General features: G+C 42.9%; 1 protein-coding gene and 1 non-coding gene across 2 annotated transcripts; both read left to right on the top strand.

Moving 5' to 3' along the window:
- The first annotated feature begins 7523 nt into the window (after positions 1-7523).
- On the top strand, positions 7524-11963 carry Il6 (interleukin 6). Its single transcript, XM_027429568.2, has 5 exons — positions 7524-7683; positions 7847-8034; positions 9253-9366; positions 10026-10175; positions 11439-11963. The coding sequence occupies exons 1-5, from the start codon at positions 7665-7667 to the stop codon at positions 11604-11606; spliced, it is 639 nt and encodes a 212-aa protein (XP_027285369.1). The 5' UTR covers positions 7524-7664; the 3' UTR covers positions 11607-11963.
- A 3759-nt stretch (positions 11964-15722) lies between these two features.
- Positions 15723-15824, top strand: LOC113837103. Its single transcript, XR_003487738.1, has one exon. It is a non-coding gene; the product is annotated as a U6 spliceosomal RNA (small nuclear RNA).
- Positions 15825-20016: the final 4192 nt, after the last annotated feature.

Raw genomic sequence — 20016 nt, 5'->3', positions numbered from 1 at the left:
TGTACCTGTGTAGATATTTCTGCCCAGTGGATGCTGAGGGCTTGGCTTGCTGTGGCAATCGGTGTGGTGCTGAAGTGGATTAAGACGCTTGGGCCTTCTCTCTGGCTCTTTTCTGTGAGGTAGCAGGGACTTCTTATTTTCTACATAGCACATCGGAGTCTCACTGTTCACAGGGAAAGTCACCCAGTTCATGGTTATAATAAATCTGAATCTGTCTGGAATTTAGTGTTCCCATAATAAAGATTAGTAATTTTCAAAACTGGTCTCAATCAATAAAATTGCGTTGGCTCCATTTAGTAAGGTTTACTCTTGAAAGTAGAAACAGTTTGCTATAAACATAACATATTACACATTTGTGTTTTTGTGGTGGTGATTTTGTTTTTTCTTTGGATTTTAATTTTGTTTTATAAAATTCTTAAATAACTTAGACAAGCAAAAGGGCATTCCTACTAGTTGGCATTCAACAAATACTAGTTTGATTTATCTAACAATCCTCATTTATGAAAAGTATTTTAGGAAGAACATACTGTTATGGTTATAAGGTCAAAAGACAGGTCCTCTCAGGACTTCACCCAGCATCTCAGAACTACCACAGCTTGGTACTTATGACTGTGGTTTTAAAGGGCTCTAGAGGGAAATGTTTGCTGAATTCCTCAGTGTTCACCTGTTTCAGCCTCTGGGGCCTGGGACGTTGTGGATGTCTGCCTCTCCACATCAGCCCCTCCTGTCATCTGCTTACTGCCTGCTTTGTGATAGGTCTTCCTCACCTTCAGGCAGTGCGGTTTTTCTCTTGCACAAGCAGAACTATTATAATAGGTAACTTAGTGTCCTAGAGAGATACAACCAGATTGTAAGTAGATAGGTGAGAAATACCTCAAATGTAAGCTCCTTCTATAAACTCCTTCCCTTTTGTTGCTTTGTGGCACAGGCCCCAGTAATGAATTTCAAGATACTAGAAGTCATGAGCCATATAACAAGAAGAAAAAAAATGTCAGCCTTTGCCCATGACAGCTATCCACATATCCTACCACCACCGAGAGCTATGAGATACTGTGAATCCCATTAGGACGTGGCTGTGTTCCAGACTAGCAGTCAAGTCAAGCTACAAAGTGTGCACAATGCCAAACACCCAGCACAACTTAATAGTTTAGAGATTCCATTACTGCACCAATAGACAATAAGTTAACCCCTGGGAAACCAGTGATTATTTTCACTGCATCTTATCACTATGAAGACATGAATGCATTCTGTGTGTCTTGTGAACAGAGCATCTATAAACTTTACTAGATGCTTCCCTTCTGAACTCCAACCGGTTTATCTATATTCAGGGAATTACTCAGGGTATTCATGCCGAGGAATACAAGAAAGAAAGAAAACCAAGTCAGACCTGGTGCCACAAATTTGTGACCCCAGCTTTTCAGAAAGCTGGGGTGAGAGGATCAATATCAGCTATCTGTACAATTGCTGGCAAATGTGCTGTTTATTGCACTGGTGTGTCTTCACAAAGACACTCTAACTTCTCTTGAATTAGTTTATTTTGCCTGAGGTCACCAAGATCCTGGATGTGTAAAAATGAAAAGCATCCTAAACAGCTGAAATGACTTCTCTGGGCGGGACCTGGATGATAACATCAGCCTCCTCAACACTCAAGAATTATTTCTCTGAGGGCATCTCCAGCAACAGCCCGTGATGTGGATGTAGCCTTCGGGCTGTTGAATGGCTAGTCAAGGGCTGCACAATCACAGAACATGGACAGACGCTGGAGCAGGGAAAGAATTTAGAGGCCTGAGGTGGGAAAATACCCTGCCCCGACACCTTCCTGTTAGTCATCATCCCAGTGTTCATATCTGCATATCTGCAAACAGCTGTATTCCTAAAATACAAGAACCTAAGGATTTGGTAATGTAGTAAAGAGATAAGGCCAATTTAGGGGAACCTACATTCAGCCAAAAGTTTTGCAATCTCATTCTGAATCCTGCATTCCAATTCATTCAGTGAGGCTATGCAGACCTTCACAAGCCTGACCAAAAAAACAGATATATAATATCAGACGGAACAGTCCCGGGCCTGAGTCTCCTCCTGAGCATAACCTGCCTAAGACTACATACCTGGGTCCCTTAGTAGCTTCCCTGGAGCTGCAATGAACAAACTAATCATAGAAGAGTATGTATAAAGTGTTTATACTGTTGTTACAGAGAGATGGGAGAATCTGATTCAATCAGCTGCTGTTGCTTAGGCACCAACCCCCAAAACCAATGGTTTGCCTTTCCAGGCATTGTGATCCCTTGTGAAGCTCACTAGTAAGAAAGCCAACCTTTCTCTCCTGTCACTCACTGCCTCTCATGCACCTGAATTTTACCTACAGGGAAGTAATGTGGTTTCCTGGATAAGGGATCTAGATAAGTCATCCCACAAGAGCCCAAATGTGCACCAATGTGGAGAAGCCACAGGCCTGGCAGAACAGTTATAGCCCAAGGTTACCCAGCACAAAAGGGACAGCGCTGTAGAGCTGTGACAATAGTAGGTCTGTGGGTCAAGGAGATATATATTTCTATATATCCCTTTTCTTCCCCTCCCTCACTTCACTTCTTTCAAACACACACAGCCATATACACAGAGCAAGCAAGTCACACACACACACACACACACACACACACACACACACACACACACACAGAGAGAGAGAGAGAGAGAGAGAGAGAGAGAGAGAGAGAGAGAGAGAAGTCAGTACTTTCAACATATCACCTCTCATTCTTTGACCTTGACTTGCTTACCAGGATCTGAATTCTTCTGTAACACTTTAAGTCAATCCAGGTGGATTTGCTTCAGAGCGATGAGACCCAGTGTCTCAGAAGTGGAGAGTGCTTCATAATCCAGAGTATTTTGTGCAAATGTGTCCACTGTGAAGATTAGAAAGACCTTTCCTCCCTCCATGAATCCAGCTTGCATGAACACAGAAGAGAATTTATTCAGAGGAACTAAGACATTCTCTTATTAGCAAATAACTCAAAAGGGCAGGGAAGGGAGGTGAACTACATCACAGTCAGGCCAAAAGAATCCCCTGGTCTTGACACGACATGTGACACTTTCAGATGGGTTCTTAGTACCTTAACTTGGAGGGAAAACTGATGTTTGCATGCTTAGTTTCTGCCCATGACACTCAACTCAGAGAACTGAGATCTCTGGAGAAGCTGAGGGTGGTTTAAGTGACTCGCCAGAATAAATTAACTGGTTTCTCTAAACCGAAGTTTCCTAATTTCGAAGCACAAGCAGCGGCCACTGAAAACCCAACCCCCAGAGAGATTCTGCCCTCAGGGATCTCCCTGCCCTGGGGAGAGTTCGGGATCACAAAGTGATTTATCACAACTTCTGCGAGGCTGGCTTGTCAACATGTTGGGATTAGAGCACTAATTCCAGCAGATCTAGATCAGAGACCAGAGCAGGTGCAGCAGGTCCCTAAGCAGGGAAAGTGTTCCTCATTATCCAAAGGGCCACTCCTAAAATGCCTGCAATAGCCCACTTTTCTAGGGATAGGGTATCTCCATGCATAGCAAGATAACAAGGGCAAAGAGATGTGTGCTTAGCTTGGCATTAGGAAATCTAAGTCTTCTAGCCCCATAGCACACTGGGAAATCTATGGCCAGACCAAGAAGTTGTTAGGAGCTACACTAGGACTGAGGTATCAGAACTGAGGCTGTGAGGCCAGAACTGAGGCTGACCTGGCTGGCAGCTGACAAGAATTTAGGAAAGTTATCCTGGCTGCCCTTCAGAGTCAGCCAATGCCTTCCAACAGACACAACACGCATCTCCATAATATTCTCTCTGTAATTAACAGCAAAACTCTTCCCAATCCATTTCCCAGAGCCTCTCTTCCAGAAGAAGCTGTTAAATTACCCATTGTTTCACTTTGTAAACATCTTCTGCCTGATGACAAGTGAAACTACATTTTAAAAGCAACTGCAAGTTTCCTAGTAAACATGGCTTCTCTTTTCTCTTTGAGATATTCCCTTTAGTTAAATCACAGGCCCACCCATCTCCAGCCCTAGCCAAAGAGCACACTGCCTGCCACAGCTAAGCATGTGGAAAGCGTGTCTCTCTTGGAGACCTTAAGAACCCAATGGAAATGCTTTCTTCCACTCACCTCAAATGGACTAACAAACTTTGGGTTCCATCACCACATAGAAAAGCAGATACTCTGGGCGGTGGTGGCACACGCCTTTGATCCCAGGACTCGGGAGGCAGAGGCAGGCAGATCTCTGAGTTCAAGGCCAGCCTGGTCCACAGAGTGAGTTCTAGGGCAGCCAGGGATACACAGAGAAATCCTATTTTGAAAAAATAAAATAAAAGAAGCAGATATGAGTAGTAATTCTGAGAGACACAGCCAGCCCCATGCAAAAGAAGATGGCTGCCTTTTCCTTCATGTATACATATTCCCACCAACCCTTCCTCCCTTGATCACGGCAATGCTTAAGCCCTTGAAGTTTCATTAGTAACGGCAATGTATACTAGACTTTCCTGGTTACTAAAACATACTAAAATGTGAGTGGGATTTGGGACAAGTAAGGGCAGTTTAGGAAACCAGTGCCTTCCTGGAGTTTTGCTATGAACTTAAAATTACAGAAAAAGAAAAAAAAAAAAACCTACACACACACACACACACACACACACACACACACACACACACACACACGATCAGTTCTTCAAGTGGGAAACTCATTAAGACATAGAGAAAAGAATTGTAATGGTAGAAAAAGAGCTTAGAGTTAATGTTTTGGTTTAGGGAGAGTCCATTTCTCCCACAAACAAATGACAGTCACAGGCACCGGCAGTAATAAAGACCCATGATGGCTTCAATGCCATCTTCTGCTGACCGCCTAAAGCACGAGCTCTGCTGTCCCCAGGACCATTTATGCTTGAGAGCCACGCTCAGAATGTGAAGGACGAAGACATGCATGGGCTGTGCCTTCTGACATAAAAACACTTAGCAGAAGGCACTGGGGGAAATCTAGGAGTAAGATAAAGCTGGGAAATTATCTAAACCAAGGGTCCTAGCTTGAGCACTGCTTTGTCTACATGTATGCATGAGCATCATGTATGTTCGTGCCCACTGAGACCAGAAGAGGGTATCAGAAGAGTCACAGACGGTTCAGAGCCATCATGTAGTTGCTGGAAACTGAACCAATCCTTACGAAAGGGAAGTAAATGCTCTTAACTTCTGAGCCACGCCTCCAGCTCCACATAGTAGATTTTCAATAGCATCTACCACCTTACTTCTTGAGGGAGAAAATGCTTGGAAGACTAACTCGGCCCTGGCACGGTAAGCTGGCTCTCCATAGTAACTTCACAGGCAAGGCCCAGGGGAGCCTTCTAGCTCTTGAAAATGATAGAGTTAGTGCTTACTCTCATTTATCTTCATAGCAGCCCTGTAAGTGATGCTCTAGTATTATTCTGGTATTACAGAGTAAATAAACAAGAACACAGATCTTGGGGTAATTCAGCCAGTGTCAAACAGCTAGCAAATGGCAGAGTTGGGCTTCAGACACAAACTGTTACTCAAAAGCCTGTGGGCTCCATGTGCACCTCCATGAAAAGCTATAAAGACAGCATCTAAACCATTAACATACAATGTGTATCTGCATGTGTATGCATGTATAAGTATGCATTTTATACATAAATGTGCATGAGACATTTTTGTATAAATATATGAGCTGAAAAAACAAAACAAAACAAACCTCTTCTAGACTAGGCTGACAAGAGTCCCACTAAAACTACTAGGGATTAGGCACTGCCTGTGGGACCCTTACATCCCCTGTTGTCTTGTTTGAACTTTTTTTTAAAAGTCATGGATGCATGCCCCCTATTTAGAAAGTACCCTTTTATTAAAAAGAGAAACCTGAGTGTTGTAGTAAGTATAACAATCTAAAATTTATTGACTCATTTAAAAAAAAATTGCTAAGTGGAGAAAAGAAACTCCATGCTACAGAGGCCTGAGACAGCTTGTGTGCAGGGAGCCGGCATGACAGAGAGCTGGGGAAGTGGCTTCCTTCAGTGCAGACTCAACTCAGGGCTGGTTCAATTGTCTTTTTAAGTCCCAAGAACATGGAAAGTGAAACCATCCTGCCTCCTTCCTCCATTTTCATTTTCAGACTAAAAACCCCATTCCTTCTAGGACAAGTGCCTCAATCAGTGAGAGAACGATGACCTCACTTCTCTCAACAGGCAGACCTAACATTTTACGAACACAAATGGGAGAATAAACCCACGAATCTTTTAACTGTCCTAGCAAAGGCCACTGCTCTAAGAATCTTCAAGCAATCTTTGCAAAGAAGCTGACTTCGATACTAAAAGTGTGTTTTGTAAATAATTTTGGGTTCTTGTATACAGAACCTACTTTCTGGAGTCATTCTGAATGCCGTCTAGGTATCTGGAGATGGTTGGGTAAAAGACCAGGGACCCTTCAGTAGAAGAAATCAACCAAAGGGAAGAAGGAGTTCTGTTCAAGCTTGACCCAGCCTAGAAGACGTGGGCATTGGAAGGGTCACTTAGAGAGAGCCATGCCCCTTCAGATTTAAGTCAAATCATCCAGTAAAAGGGAGCTTCAAACCCAAGCAAGGTAAGATGCCAGAGGCCCTTCTTTGACATCTTTATCCTTCATGCATCCTGAATCAAGGAGGCTTCAACAACTTGAGGACTGTACAGACCTGCAAACCTCCTCAGGATGACCTGGGACAGTAGGATTACAGTGTAACATGTTTTGGGGTGTTCTGGGAGCAGTGGGGTAAGCACTAGCAGATAAAGGCAGCTCTGTTACACAAAGACTAACAGTCTAACCAGGAAGATACCCAGGAGGTCACTAGGGAGAAAGCAGGGGACACTGGGCTTGAGAGGAAAGCAGCAGAGCTTGATGGCACTCGAAGATATTTCTGTTCTTTACCCACGCTCCCCGTGGGACCCCTAAGAAACAAGTGCACAAAATCTGTAGGTGAACAAACCATTTGGAAGCAGCAGGTCCTGACGAGATCCAGGAAGCACAAGCACCATGCCACAGACGTTATTACTGCCTGTGTAAGCCCTGGTTGTGGCTTGGGGGGGCTTTGTATGGTCTAAAGAAACTCAGGTCAGAACATCTGAGGTTCTTACAAGCATAAAAAAGTCGGATACTAAATGCTAACCTCTTTCTTAGTAGTGTGTGTGTGTGTGTGTGTGTGTGTGTGTGTGTGTGTGTAAATCACGTCAGTTTTAGATTCTTCTTTTTCTCCTGTGCATTTCAGCTTTTCTTTTTTCTTCAAGACATGCTAAAGTGCTGAGTCACTTAAAAAAAAAAAAAGAAGAAGAAGAAAGTAAAGAGTGATCATGCTTCTTAGGGCTAGCCTCAAGGATGACTTAAGCACACTTTTGCCCCCCCCCCACCCCAGTCGTGATTCTTTCGATGCTAAACGACGTCACATTGTGCAATCTTAATAAGGTTTCCAATCAGCCCCACCCACTCTGGCCCCACCCCCACCCTCCAACAAAGATTTTTATCAAATGTGGGATTTTCCCATGAGTCTCAAAATTAGAGAGTCGACTCCCAATAAATATGAGACTGGGGATGTCTGTAGCTCATTCTGCTCTCGAGCCCACCAGGAACGAAAGACAACTTCATCTGCCCTCCAGGAACAGCTATGAAGTTCCTCTCCGCAAGTAAGTGAAGGCAATTCCTCGCCCTCTGGTGGAGCTGTTGAGGCTGTGTGAGAGAGCACTGTGTGGCCGAGAGCGAGCGAAGGCTGTGGGCTGGCCAGCAGCCAGCAGCAGGCGCCCAGCTGTGCTCTCTGCTCACTTGCCGCTTTTCCTTCCCTCCACACAGGAGACTTCCATCCACTTGCCTTCTTGGGACTCATGCTGGCGGTGGCCACTGCCCTCCCTACCTCACAAGTTCGGAGAGGAGACTTCACAGAAGACACCACTCCCAACAGACCAGTATATACTACTTCACAACAAGTCGGAGGTTTGGTTACACATGTGCTCAGGGAAATCTTCGAATTGAGAAAAGAGGTGGGTAGGCTGAGAAAGGCATGAAGGCCCAGAGTGGGCGTTCATTCATTCTCTTTGCTCCTGAGCTGGGAACTCTCTGCTGGGTTCTAGGGCACTTAGGATTTGAGGCTAAAGATCAGACTACACTGTGCTCTCTATCTTTATCTTTTGCTGGTCTCAGAGGGTTCATTCACAGTCTGGAAAATACAGAATGTGGCTGAATTTCTAGAAAATTCACAGTGGGCCATTCTCAGCTCCACATTCAGCGGTTGCTTCTTGGGTAGGGAGTCCTTTTTCCTTACCAAAGAGTAAGGTCTCTGCCTTTATTTGTCCCTTGAACTCTGGGAGGACTGGAAAAGTGCCACTTCAGCTGAATGAATCTTCAGTTGCTTGGGGCAGTTGTAGCACTTTTTGGTTGAATGTAAACGGTGTAATCAGTACTCTCTAGGGCCGACCCAGATAAGATGCAGATACAGAGCCCAACAAAGTGCTAACATAAAAACTAGATTAGACTGGGCATGGCGGCCCACGCCTCTAACCCCAGAATTCAGGAGACAGAGGAAGGAAGATCTCTGTGACTTAGAGGCTAGCCTGATCTACATATCTAGTTCCAGGACAGCAAGGACTATATTGAGAAACCTTGTCTCAAAAAACCAAAACCAACAAGACCTACCTAGATTAAAGTATCTCCCATCTTTAAATGCAAAGTATTTTGACTCAGCTTGACAGAAAGAAAAAAAAACCACAAGAGCCCAGATTCTAGGTCTGGGTGTGTAGAACCAACTTTGTAATCTCGGGGGAACTCCTTACTATTTGGGACTCTTATCTGCAAAATTATGGAGTTACAGATGATGGCAAGGCGCTTCCAGATGGAATATTCTTCGACTTAAATTTATTTGCCCCAATTATCATCAAAATTTCTTGTCATTTACTAAATTCCTACTATGTGCCAGGCAACTTACATCATTGAATTCTTGAAACAAATGTATAAAGGGGGACTTTAATAATTCTTTACCTGGAGATAGGCAACAGACTCGGGAGAGTAACAAGCCTGAAGCCACAGGAGAGCCTGGGAGGGAGGGAGCCTTGGATGTCTTTCTATTAGATTGCTTGGTTGGGTGCCAAGAAGGTGTAGCTTCCTTTTTCTTAGTATCTGCTGGCTGTGGGGAGCATGAACTGGCCCTCTAGTGGTGTTGGTTTTAGGAGTGCTTAAATGAGCTTTCTGGTACTCTTTTGCAGTTGTGTAATAACAATCCTGATTGTATGAACTATGATGATGCATTGTTAGAAAACAATCTGGAACTTCCGGTGATACAAAGAAATGATGGCTGCTACCAAACTGGATACAATTGGGTAGGCATTTGTCACAATTCTTCAGCCAAAGTTCTCCTGCATGTGTTTAGTTCCAGTCAGGCAACAAAGATAGGGAAATGGATACAAGGAATATTATGAGGAAAGAAACTTACAGCTTTTTAAGAAGCAGGTTCTCACAGAACAGGTGAAGTCCCACTATGTTAGGATTCTCACATCTGTTAGGTGTTAGAAATCATAGCAAGCTTAGCTAGTTCATCTCAAGTACAGTGGTTCAGAGACCATTCTCTTCTCTGGCTGCCCCTGGAAGGATCCAAGCCCACTGTCCTTACTGAGAACACCCTCCACACCCCTCTCCCTCCAGCCAGTGAGATAACCTGCATGGATTCTCGTTATTCCTTAAAAGCAGGTCCCGGGCTAGCCCAGACAAGAGCAAGAGTACAGGAAGGGTACTGGAGGCAGAGGCAAGGGGTTCAGAAGAGGACCCCCACTGCCACACTCTTGGTCTTTGGGAAAACTATGAAGTTTTTTAGACTGGGTAGTCTGTAGTTGTCCAGATATTTAAGGGATGTCAGCTGATGCTGCCTGGTGTCTAATTCTCTAGAGGGGCAAAGGAGAAGATGCGGAACAGCAGGAATCTTATTCTCAGATTGAGTCTGTCTCCTAGAGAGAACTAATTTCCCCTCCTACTCTACTCATAGGAAATTTGCCTACTGAAAATCACCTCTGGTCTTCTGGACTACCAGATCTACTTGGAGTTTGTGACCAACAATGTACAAGATAACAAGAAAGACAAAGCAAGAGTCATTCAGAGCACCACCAAAACCCTAAGTCAGATCTTCAAACAAGAGGTGAGTACTTCCCTGTCTCTCATGCAGTGTAGGGAAGGGCTGAGGGAACACACCCACCAGGCAATTCAGGGCTGCAGCACTGCTTCTGCAGACAGCCTTAGAAAAGGGAGGGTCTGAGCAACTATTCTTGTTGTAAGAACCTGTTTTGTTTCTCTTTGGGGTTTTAGTGTGAGGCTCTTTTGCAAAATAAATAAATAAATAAATAAATACTTTAAACCATATTAAACAAATTTTAAATAACTGCTTAAGAGATAAGAAAAATATAACAGACAAAAGGAAGCATATCCAACTCTACCCAGTTAGCCATTAAAAAAGAGCACAGGGCACCAAAATGACTTTAATATTTAATCCCTGGAGAGTCACATTCTTAATACTAAAAAAACTAATGCAGAGAAGTAGCCAAAGGCTAAAAAGACAGGAAGGAGGGGATTAAGGGCTTCTGGCCACCACTAGCTATTAAATGGAAACTGTGGAGGGCTGATGGCTCAGAATGTGGATGAGGCAAGCCAGGTGTTGAGGAGGGGGAGCTGGAATGAAGCCCTGACGCTAATGCTAAGCCTGCTTCTGCCACTTGTAGTTTCTTGCCTCGAAGCAGAGCTTTTCCTAGTTTAATGTGCACAGGAACTATGCGGTGTCTTCTTCCGGCAGAGTCTAACTTCGAAGGTCTGAGGAGGGGACTGAGATTCACTTTGTAAATAGCTTGCAGGCTCACAAGTAGCGGGGCAAGCCTTCCAGTTAGTCACCCCCTTATGCCAGTGGGTCCATGGAAATGGGTTTCCAGCGACCTTCATGCTACGACACCAAGAGACTCTCAACAGAATCTGGACGGGAAGCGAGGAGGGAAGCACTTGCCAATGGGCTCCTCTGCCAACAGTAGCGCATACAGTAGCATGTGGCAGCACTGTTTTGGATAACAGACAAATAAGATGGTGGTCCTGACCTCTGGGTGCTTACTCTCTAATGGCAGACAGAACAGTAAGGACAGTAACAGTAAGGGGGAAGTTAGGATTCTGTTGCTACTGAAAAACTAATGATCACCTTGAGAAAAAAAAAAAAAAAAGAAGAAGAAGAACTGCTATGCACAGGTCCATCTCAGAGGGAGCTTGAAGCAAAAGCACCCTCTCTGGCTAGGGTGAGTCAGGGCAGATGGACCCAATTAGCCTCATTCATCCTAAATTTGAAAATCTTCCACAGTCCAGAGCACCCCACAACAAAAAACATGTGTAGTATTTAACCAGTCTTTCTCCTCCCCACCCCCATTAGGTAAAGGATCCAGATAAAATAGTCATGCCTAGCCCAACTTCCAAGGCCATCCTAATAGAGAAGCTGGAGTCACAGAAGCAGTGGCCAAGGACCAAGACCATCGAACTCATCCTGAAAGCACTTGAAGAATTCCTAAAAGTCACCATGAGGTCTACTCGGCAAAACTAGTGTGCTATGCCAAAGCGTACCAAACTGTAGACATACACTGTGGTCAGAAAACATATCCTGTCACTGGGTATCTACCTTATGTTGTTCTCTACGAAGAACTGACAGTATGAATGTTGGGACACTATTTTAATTATTTTTTTAATTTATTGATAATTTAAATATGTAAGCTGTAAGTTAATTTATGATTAATATTTATAGTTTTTATGAAGTGTCACTTGAAATATTATATGTAATAGTTTTGAAATGATAATATAAAAATCTATTTGATCTGAATATTCTGTTACATAGCCAGACTATTTCTTGGAATGTATACGTTTACCTCAATAAATTGCTAATTTATATGTGTTTTTAAAGAAATATTTGTGTTGTGTTTTTATAATGCTTAGACTGCCTTCAACTAGAGAAATCGCATTATCTTTAAAAATCAAGGACTTGCCAGGTGGTGGTGGCACACACCTTTAATCCCAGCACTCAGGAGACAGAGACAGGTGGATCTCTGTTAGTTCGAGGCCAGCCCGATCTACAAAATGAGTTCCAGAGCAGGCTCCAAAGCTACGGAGAAACCCTGTATCAAAACTACACACATACACACACACACAGGGACTAAAGGATACAAATCAACTGGTAAAGTGCTTGCCCAGCATGAGCAAGGCCCTAAGTTGGATCTGAGCACACAAAATAAATAAAAAAAAAAATCAAGAATTAAGCAATTGTATGATATGCAAAATTAAATGAAAAGGGAAACAGCTGCAGGTGGCAAGTGGGGGAAAAAGTCTTTCCTGGGCTTCAGCTTTGATAACAGGGAAGAGGATTAGCACACAGACTCTGCCAAAAGGAACAAGTTTTAAGGTATTGAACAACACCTTGCTAGGGAGCTTGAGGAATAGCAGATGAACACTACCTCTTGACATGTCCAGCTGTAACTCCATGGACTTACAGAACTTAGACAGAAGCCACTTTTTTTTTGGGGGGGGGGTTCAAGACAGGGTTTCTCTGTGGCTTTGGAGGCTGTCCTGGAACTAGCTCTTGTAGACCAGGCTGGACTCGAACTCACAGAGATCCGCCTGCCTCTGCCTCCCGAGTGCTGGGATTAAAGGCGTGCACCACCAAGCCCGGCTGACAGGAGCCACTTTTATTGGATTCTGGTGTAGTGAATGCCTCAGCCCACTTTCCTCCACCAGAAAGCTCAGTCACCTCATTGGATCTTTGTCTGCTTATTGGCACACCTTTTCTGAACCCACAAAGACTTTATTTTAATGTTAACCTCATTTATGATTTCTTGGTTTACAAATCTCAATATAAACACATTTCTTATTACCATTAATACAAAACAAACAATAACAAAGCCCTTAAGCCCCTGCCTCCTGCCAGGCACCATGATAAAAGGCTGCATTGATCACAGTAGCTAATCCCAGCACATGTACATTCTTTCTGGACCCTTCTGAAATATAAAACATGGTCCCCGATTTAAATTCAAGTATATCTGACTCCAGGTCTATTCTTAACTTTTAATTGTCATAGATGGAGACAGAAAAAACATCTCAAAACATTTTAATATAGAAAATACATTTAAAGTTGAAGTCGCAGACTCTGAGACCATACAACAACTTAGATAAGGTATAGCAATGTACAAGCTCCCATATAGCTAGAAGTTCTGCTTACCTTGTCTGCCGTCTCCATGCACTGCGCATACCTCCTTGTCAGGGTCTGCCATGATACATCACACCTTAAAACCTAAGGAGTTGTCCTTCCAGCTAGCATGTGGGTCCCTCAAGAAAGCAAACTCTAGTATCTCCACCTTCTCATGTTGGACCCATGGCCAAGAGCCTGAGCAAAAGGGACCTCTATAAGTATCTGCTGAATGAAGAGAGACTACTTAGCTAGTCACAGTATAACACAAATCAATTCTTGGTGCATATAGAGTATTTTGGGGACATCACACTGATGTGCCATTGTCTTAAGGAAAAATAGAAAAGAATGTAAGAGAAACATTTGGAGGCCTTCTAAATAAGGCAATGAATAGTTAGTCACAGGGTGAAATATCCCTTCATTCCCTTTCCCACAGACAGGTTTGGTGGTAAGTCAAGTGTGGGGGCACACACCAACAATCTCAGCATTCTAATTCCAGATACAACAGTATTGTGGCTTTTAGAGCAGACAAAGCTATGTGGGTAGACCCTGTTTCAGCTCCACCCCAACTCATATATATATATTATATATATATATATATATATATATATATATGTGTGTGTGTGTGTGTCTGTGTGTGTGTGTGTGTGTGTGTGTGTGTGTGTTGATTATGGTGATGGTGATGAGACTGTATATAACTTAATGTGGTTGCTCCTGCTCCTTCCTTTTTCTGTGCAAAGCTGGGAATTTGGTACAGAATTCCCATTTGTAACCCTAGAGTACAAAAGTCCTGTCTTCTTTTTGTTGTTGTTGTTGTTGTTTGAGACAGGGTTTCTCTGTGTAGCTTTGGAGCAAAAGTCCTGTCTTCTAACAAAGGTACTCACTACCTTAACCTATGAAGGCTTCTTCCTCCAGGGCAGGTATTCTGCTTTGGAGGGGAAAATTCACAGAGGCCAAGAATGTTGAGGAGAAATACTCTGTCTTCTAGAGACTATGTGTCACATGGCTTCCCAAAGTTAGGGTCAAATCTAAGAACAAAGATATAACAGCACGTCAATGCATCGTTCTTTAAACAGCAACAACAACAACAACAACAACAAAAATGTTGAGCATCACATCCAGGAATGTTCATGATAAAGAAGCAAACAGATAGGCATGGGCCCTGACTCTGTGGCAGGAAAAACAGACATCAAGCAAGCAATGACATTTTACAAAAAAGAAATGTGAGGTACTCAGAGATTCTATCCTGGTTACACTAACAAAAAGCAGGATCCAAGTAATCTGGGGAGAGCAGTCATCTAGGCTTCTTGGAGAAAGAGAGACTTTGGCTGAGACATGAAAGATATATAGGAGTTAAGCAGGCCAGGCTAGAAAGAGCATTCCAGGCAGAGGAAATAGTATATACAAAGCTCTCTAATAATAATAATAATAATAATAATAATAATAATAATAAATGCATATTGTTTAGCTTTCATAATTCTTGAAAGTGCTATGCAGACTACTGGAGAGAAAACTCATCAATTATCACTCAAAAGTGAACCTTAAATTCTACAATACTAACCTGATAGGCAAGATATGGCTATTGATGCACAGTAGAATGGAAGTTATGGAGAAACTAACTGCTTTCTGATTGGATCTGAGGTCTGGTCCACAGAAAGAAATTCCTGCCTGGTACTGTCAACCTTGCTAAAAGCCCCATGGCTCAGCAGGTCATAGTTCTCAGGGAGGAATCTGCTACTGCTATTTTACTAAATGGTTATTTATGTTAACAAATTGGCTTTTAACATTTACATTACACTCATAGATTAATGCTGCTCTCAACCTTGGCCAAAGAAACTCCTGAAATTAATGAAGAGATTTATAATTGGTCAAAGTACTGAGAACGAATGACTGTTGAGTGCTCAACCTTAAATGAGACATCTATATTAATACCACCCTCATTCCAAGGCTCACAGAGCATTGTAGAAGAGCAGGCAGAAAAAAATGTAAGAGCTGTAGGCTTGGGGGAGAGTGCTGGGAAATACTGGACATGGCTGTAGCACTCATGAACACACGGCAATCATAGTTATCCACATAAGACCTGTACAAGATCAAGTCAAGCCAACAAAATCAGTCATTATTCCAGCAAGCTGCAATAAAATGGACTCGGTGGGTTACAAAAAGACAACAGGAGAGAGCATGAAGCTGGGAAGGGGACATAGATATGATCCATCTATATATACATATATGAAATTGTCAAAAAAGAAATATAAGGTTAAACATACAAAAATAAATATCGAAAACTTCATTAATTCGAGTGCCTAAAGAGCAAGAAGAGAAGTTGAGAAGGGCTGAAAAGGAAAGGTGTTACCCAGACCATCAAGAACATTAGAAGGCAAACTCAGAAAACTCCAATCTTATCTCACATGTGGTGAGAAGATGGATTTGAATAGTAAAATGGCATACAAGATTTACACTTTAGTGTGAATGCATAAAAAAGCTGCTGGAGTGCTCGATTCATTAGCACATACACTAAAACTGCAACGATACAGAGAAGATTAGCCCCTTCACAAGGATGACATGCAAATTCATGAGTCATTCCATACTTAATATGAACAAAGGGGTCAAGACCGTGGTGGGGAAACCCACAGAATCAGCTGACCCGAGCTAGTGAGAGATCACTGACTCAGGTCTGACAAATGGGGAACCTGCATAAGACCAACCTAGACTCCCTTAATATAGGTGACAATGGTGCAGCTGGGACAATATATAAGGCCACTGGCAGTGGGTTCAAGATCTGACTCTAATGCACAAACTGACTTAGTGGAGCCCATTCTATATGGAGAGACACCTTGCCCAGCCTAGACACAGGGGTGTGGGGGTCCAGAGGTGCCCTGGTTCTGCCTTAACAAGATGATGGGACAGAATTAGTAGACTTCCTAGGGGAGGCCTTACCCTCTCCATGGAGCAGAGAGGAGTGGTGGGGGAGTAGGGGGAGTGGAAGGAGAGAAGAGAGGGGAAACCGGGATTAGAATGCAAAAAAAATAAATTAATAAAAAAGTTTTTAAAGCCCTTTTTAAAAAGCTGCTGAAAGAGAATTCGGAGGAACTTTCCAAAGGCTTTTGTTAGGGTCTGGTGAACAAATGGCAGTGTTCTGGTTCAGGGTGGGGATAATAACCAGCAAATGGCCAGCCTAGTGACATGGAATTTCAGAAGACACTTGGAGACTTACAAAAAGAGAGGGAGTTGGGGTTGAATAGAGAAGTAAACACATGGAGGGCTTGGGATCTGGACACATTTAAACACTTCTCTGAGCAGCTGTAACACGTCAGCTTCTCTCCTCAGGCCTGGAAGTACAGAGAAGATAAGACAAACATCTCTGTTCACAAAGAACTTAAAAAATGAATACTGAGCCATGTGCTGAACATGTGTTACAGTTTTAGATTGACTTGTGTCACCCAAAAGGTGTGTTAAAGTCCTGACTCCCCAGTGAATGTGACTTTAGTTGGAAACGAGCTCTTTACATATGTAATCAAAATAGGATGAGGTAATTATAATGGACCTTATGAGACCAGAGGAGCCAGGCGATATGAATATGGGCCTACCTTCTTGGCTTTGCTTGTTTTACCTTTGTGAAAGGGTATTTATTGCTCTTTGACTGAGGGGCCTTGGGCTTGCTGTGTATCACGTTAACAACGCTCCTGCCTCAGCTTCCTGAGTGTTGAGATCATAAGCACGTGCCATCAAGCTCAGCTCTTCTAGCCACCTACTCTTCGTGAAAGTAAATTCTTGTTTTCAGCCACCCAATTTGTGGTAATTTGTTACAGCAGCCCTAGGAAACTCTGTCAGTGCACAGTAGGTAAGTCACCAGAGATCATAGATTATGGAGGAATAAAATGGCCAATATAACAGGAAGACAAAGTGTAATGTTAATAAAGATTTTTTTGTTTGTTTCTTTGCTTGTTTGCTTGCTCTTGTGACTGGCTATTGATCGATTGATGTTTTAAGAGTTGGTCTTGCTAGATAACCACTAATAGCCTGGTGCTTATTATAGCCCAGCTGCCTCAAACTCATAGTAACCCTCCTAACCTTGGCCTCCTGAAGGCTGGGATTGCAGGTGCATGCCACAACAGGCAGAGGTTTCTCAATGCTGCTTTGTTGAGGAGGAGGTTGCTATTGTTGTTTGGCGGGGGGGGGGGGGTCGTCTATGTGTACAAGTTTGAATATGCGCACCCATGTGTGTCTCTGTGTTCATGTGCGGAGGCCAGAAGTTGGTGTCTGATGTCAAGTATCTTTCTCTTATTCTTTGACAGGGGTGTCTCACCGAATATAGAGCTCATTGATTCAGTAAGATTAATTAGACACATTCCCAGCACTAGGTCTAAAAGCACACCACCATACTGCCTCCCCATTCTGCATGTGTCTTATTAGGGTTCTATTGCAGTGAAGAGACACCATGACCATAGCAACTCTTATAAAGGAAAATAGTTAATTGGGGCTGGCTTACAGTTTCAGAGGTTTAGTATTTGTTTTCTTGGGTGCTAATGTAAATGATATTATGTCTTTAATTTCAAATTTCACTAGCTCACTGATAGTAAGTACTACTACCTTTTAATTGAAATTATTTTGGTCCAGCCAGGTGTGGTGCACACAACTAAACCCCCAGAAATCAGGAGGCTGAGATCAGAGGATTAAGAGTTTGAAATGAGTCTTGGTTATAGGTTTCAGGCCACCTTTGCTTATTCAGTGAACCTGTCTATAAATTCATTCATCCATTTTTAAGATGAATGTAAATCTAATTGTTTTCAGCTCTCACTAAACTTTCAGAATACTCTAAGCCACTTGTGATATTGGGAGAGCCCCTCCCCCCAGGAAATTTGAATAACATAATAAATATCTAAAACACACCAGTATGAGGAGATCAAACACAATGGTTCATCCATAATTTTATAAAGTTGAAGAAATACAGGTCCTGTGTGCATACACTCAAGAGTTTAGTTAATACTTCTAAATGGAAAGTTAATAAAGCTGGACATCTAGGGAGACAGACATCGCAAATAAAAAGCAGCAACTGGCCATTCGAGGAGACAAGATACAGTGAACTAACAAGAATCATAGAACAGAGAGAGCAGCAGAAATATCGAGCTGAGAATCATCAGAGTAATTTAACAAAATGTCCCCATATAGTTCCAAGTTGAAGGATTTGAGTGTACTGATCAATTAAAACTAGACTCATGCATAGCCAAACATGTTCTTGTGACATTTCATAACTACAGAGACATACAGAAAGATTCTGCAGGCTTTAGAAGGAAAAGCATCTAAAAAAAAAAAAAAAACTATCAGATTGTTTTAGACTTCTTAACAATGAAGCAAGAATACTGGAATTCTCTAAATTAGGTTGAGGTGGGAAAGACTCCATCCTAAAAGTAGGTGGTACCATTCCATGAAGAAGAAAATGGGAAAGCAAGCTGGGCACAAACATACGTTTTCTTTTCTTCCTGCCTGCAGATACAATGGGACCTAGGCAGCCAGAGCTACCCACCTGTCTCCATGACTTCCCCTCTGTGCCTGACTGTATCCACAAACTGTGAGCCAAAATAAACCCCTCCTGCCTTACATTGTTTTTGTCATATATTTGTCTCAGGAATGTGAAAGTAACTAACACAGAAACTTGGTACTGAGAAAATAGAGTTGTTGCTGTGATAAACGTGGCCATTGGGTTTTTAGGCCTTTGAAGCTGGTTTGCAAAAAGATTAAAGAAGAGTTTGGAACTTTGGGCTTAAAATCCCTTGGCTGCTATAAACAGAGCTTAAAGAGCCATTCTGGTGGGAGTTTGAAAGACCAGAAGGCCTAGAGAAATGAGTACAGTGGAGGACTGGCCCACGGGATTTCAGAGAGGAATGGAAACTCTACTGAGAACTTAGCTAGTACAATTTTAGTGTGATTTGTCTATTTGATTGGCTAGGTTTTTTGGTTTTGTTTTGTTTTTTGAGATAGGGTTTCTCTGTGTAACACCCCTTTCTATCACCCCTTAGTTTCCTGGAACTCTCTCTGTAGATCAGGCTGGCCTTGAACTGACAGAGATCCACCTGCCTCTGCCTGTGCTGAGATTAAATCAAGAGCCACCACCGCCTGGCTTTATGTGACATTTTAACAAAGAATCTGGCTGCATTCTGCCTGTACACAGAGAACTTAATGAGGATGAATTTAAAGATAATGGACTAATTTGTTTGGTAGAGGAATTTTCAAGACAGGATGGCAGCCTAGTGGTGCCATGGCTATTACTCCTTCTACAGTGAAAGAGCAACAAGTAGGGCAGAAAGGCATTTTAAAGAATGTAAAGAATGTACATTTTGGGGTGGGGAAGCTCAAGGGTTGCATCCTTGCATGGTCTCAGGGACTTGACCTGACGAGGGCAGTGAAGATATGAAATGACAAGCACATGGATAAGTACCCAGGACACTGGGATCTGGACCCAGGAAGCTTGGCAAGTTTATTATATATAGTTGTATAGGGTGGAAGGGTTATTGTATGCAGCTAAACAAGGAGGCAGGTCTAGCTGAGCTCAGGAGGAGCAGTCTCCGTAGGGGAACAGTCTTTGGGCCACAAACATCCAGTGGGGAGAAAGCAATGAGAGATATTTTCTGCACCAACTATCAACATTTGCACATGACTTCCCTCTGAGCCTCAACCCCTGGGGTGGAGGGAGGCTTTGCCATTTCCCCCATGGGTCTGAGGCTCTGGTCCTCGACATGGCTGGCTAATGTCAACATTACACATTGACTCAGGACTGCACACATTC

The sequence above is a fragment of the Cricetulus griseus genome, chromosome 8 (genome assembly GCF_003668045.3).
Source record: "Cricetulus griseus strain 17A/GY chromosome 8, alternate assembly CriGri-PICRH-1.0, whole genome shotgun sequence".
Taxonomy (NCBI): domain Eukaryota; kingdom Metazoa; phylum Chordata; class Mammalia; order Rodentia; family Cricetidae; genus Cricetulus; species Cricetulus griseus.
The sequence above is the reverse complement of the archived record's forward strand: the minus strand, read 5'-3'. Positions and strand labels throughout refer to the sequence as shown.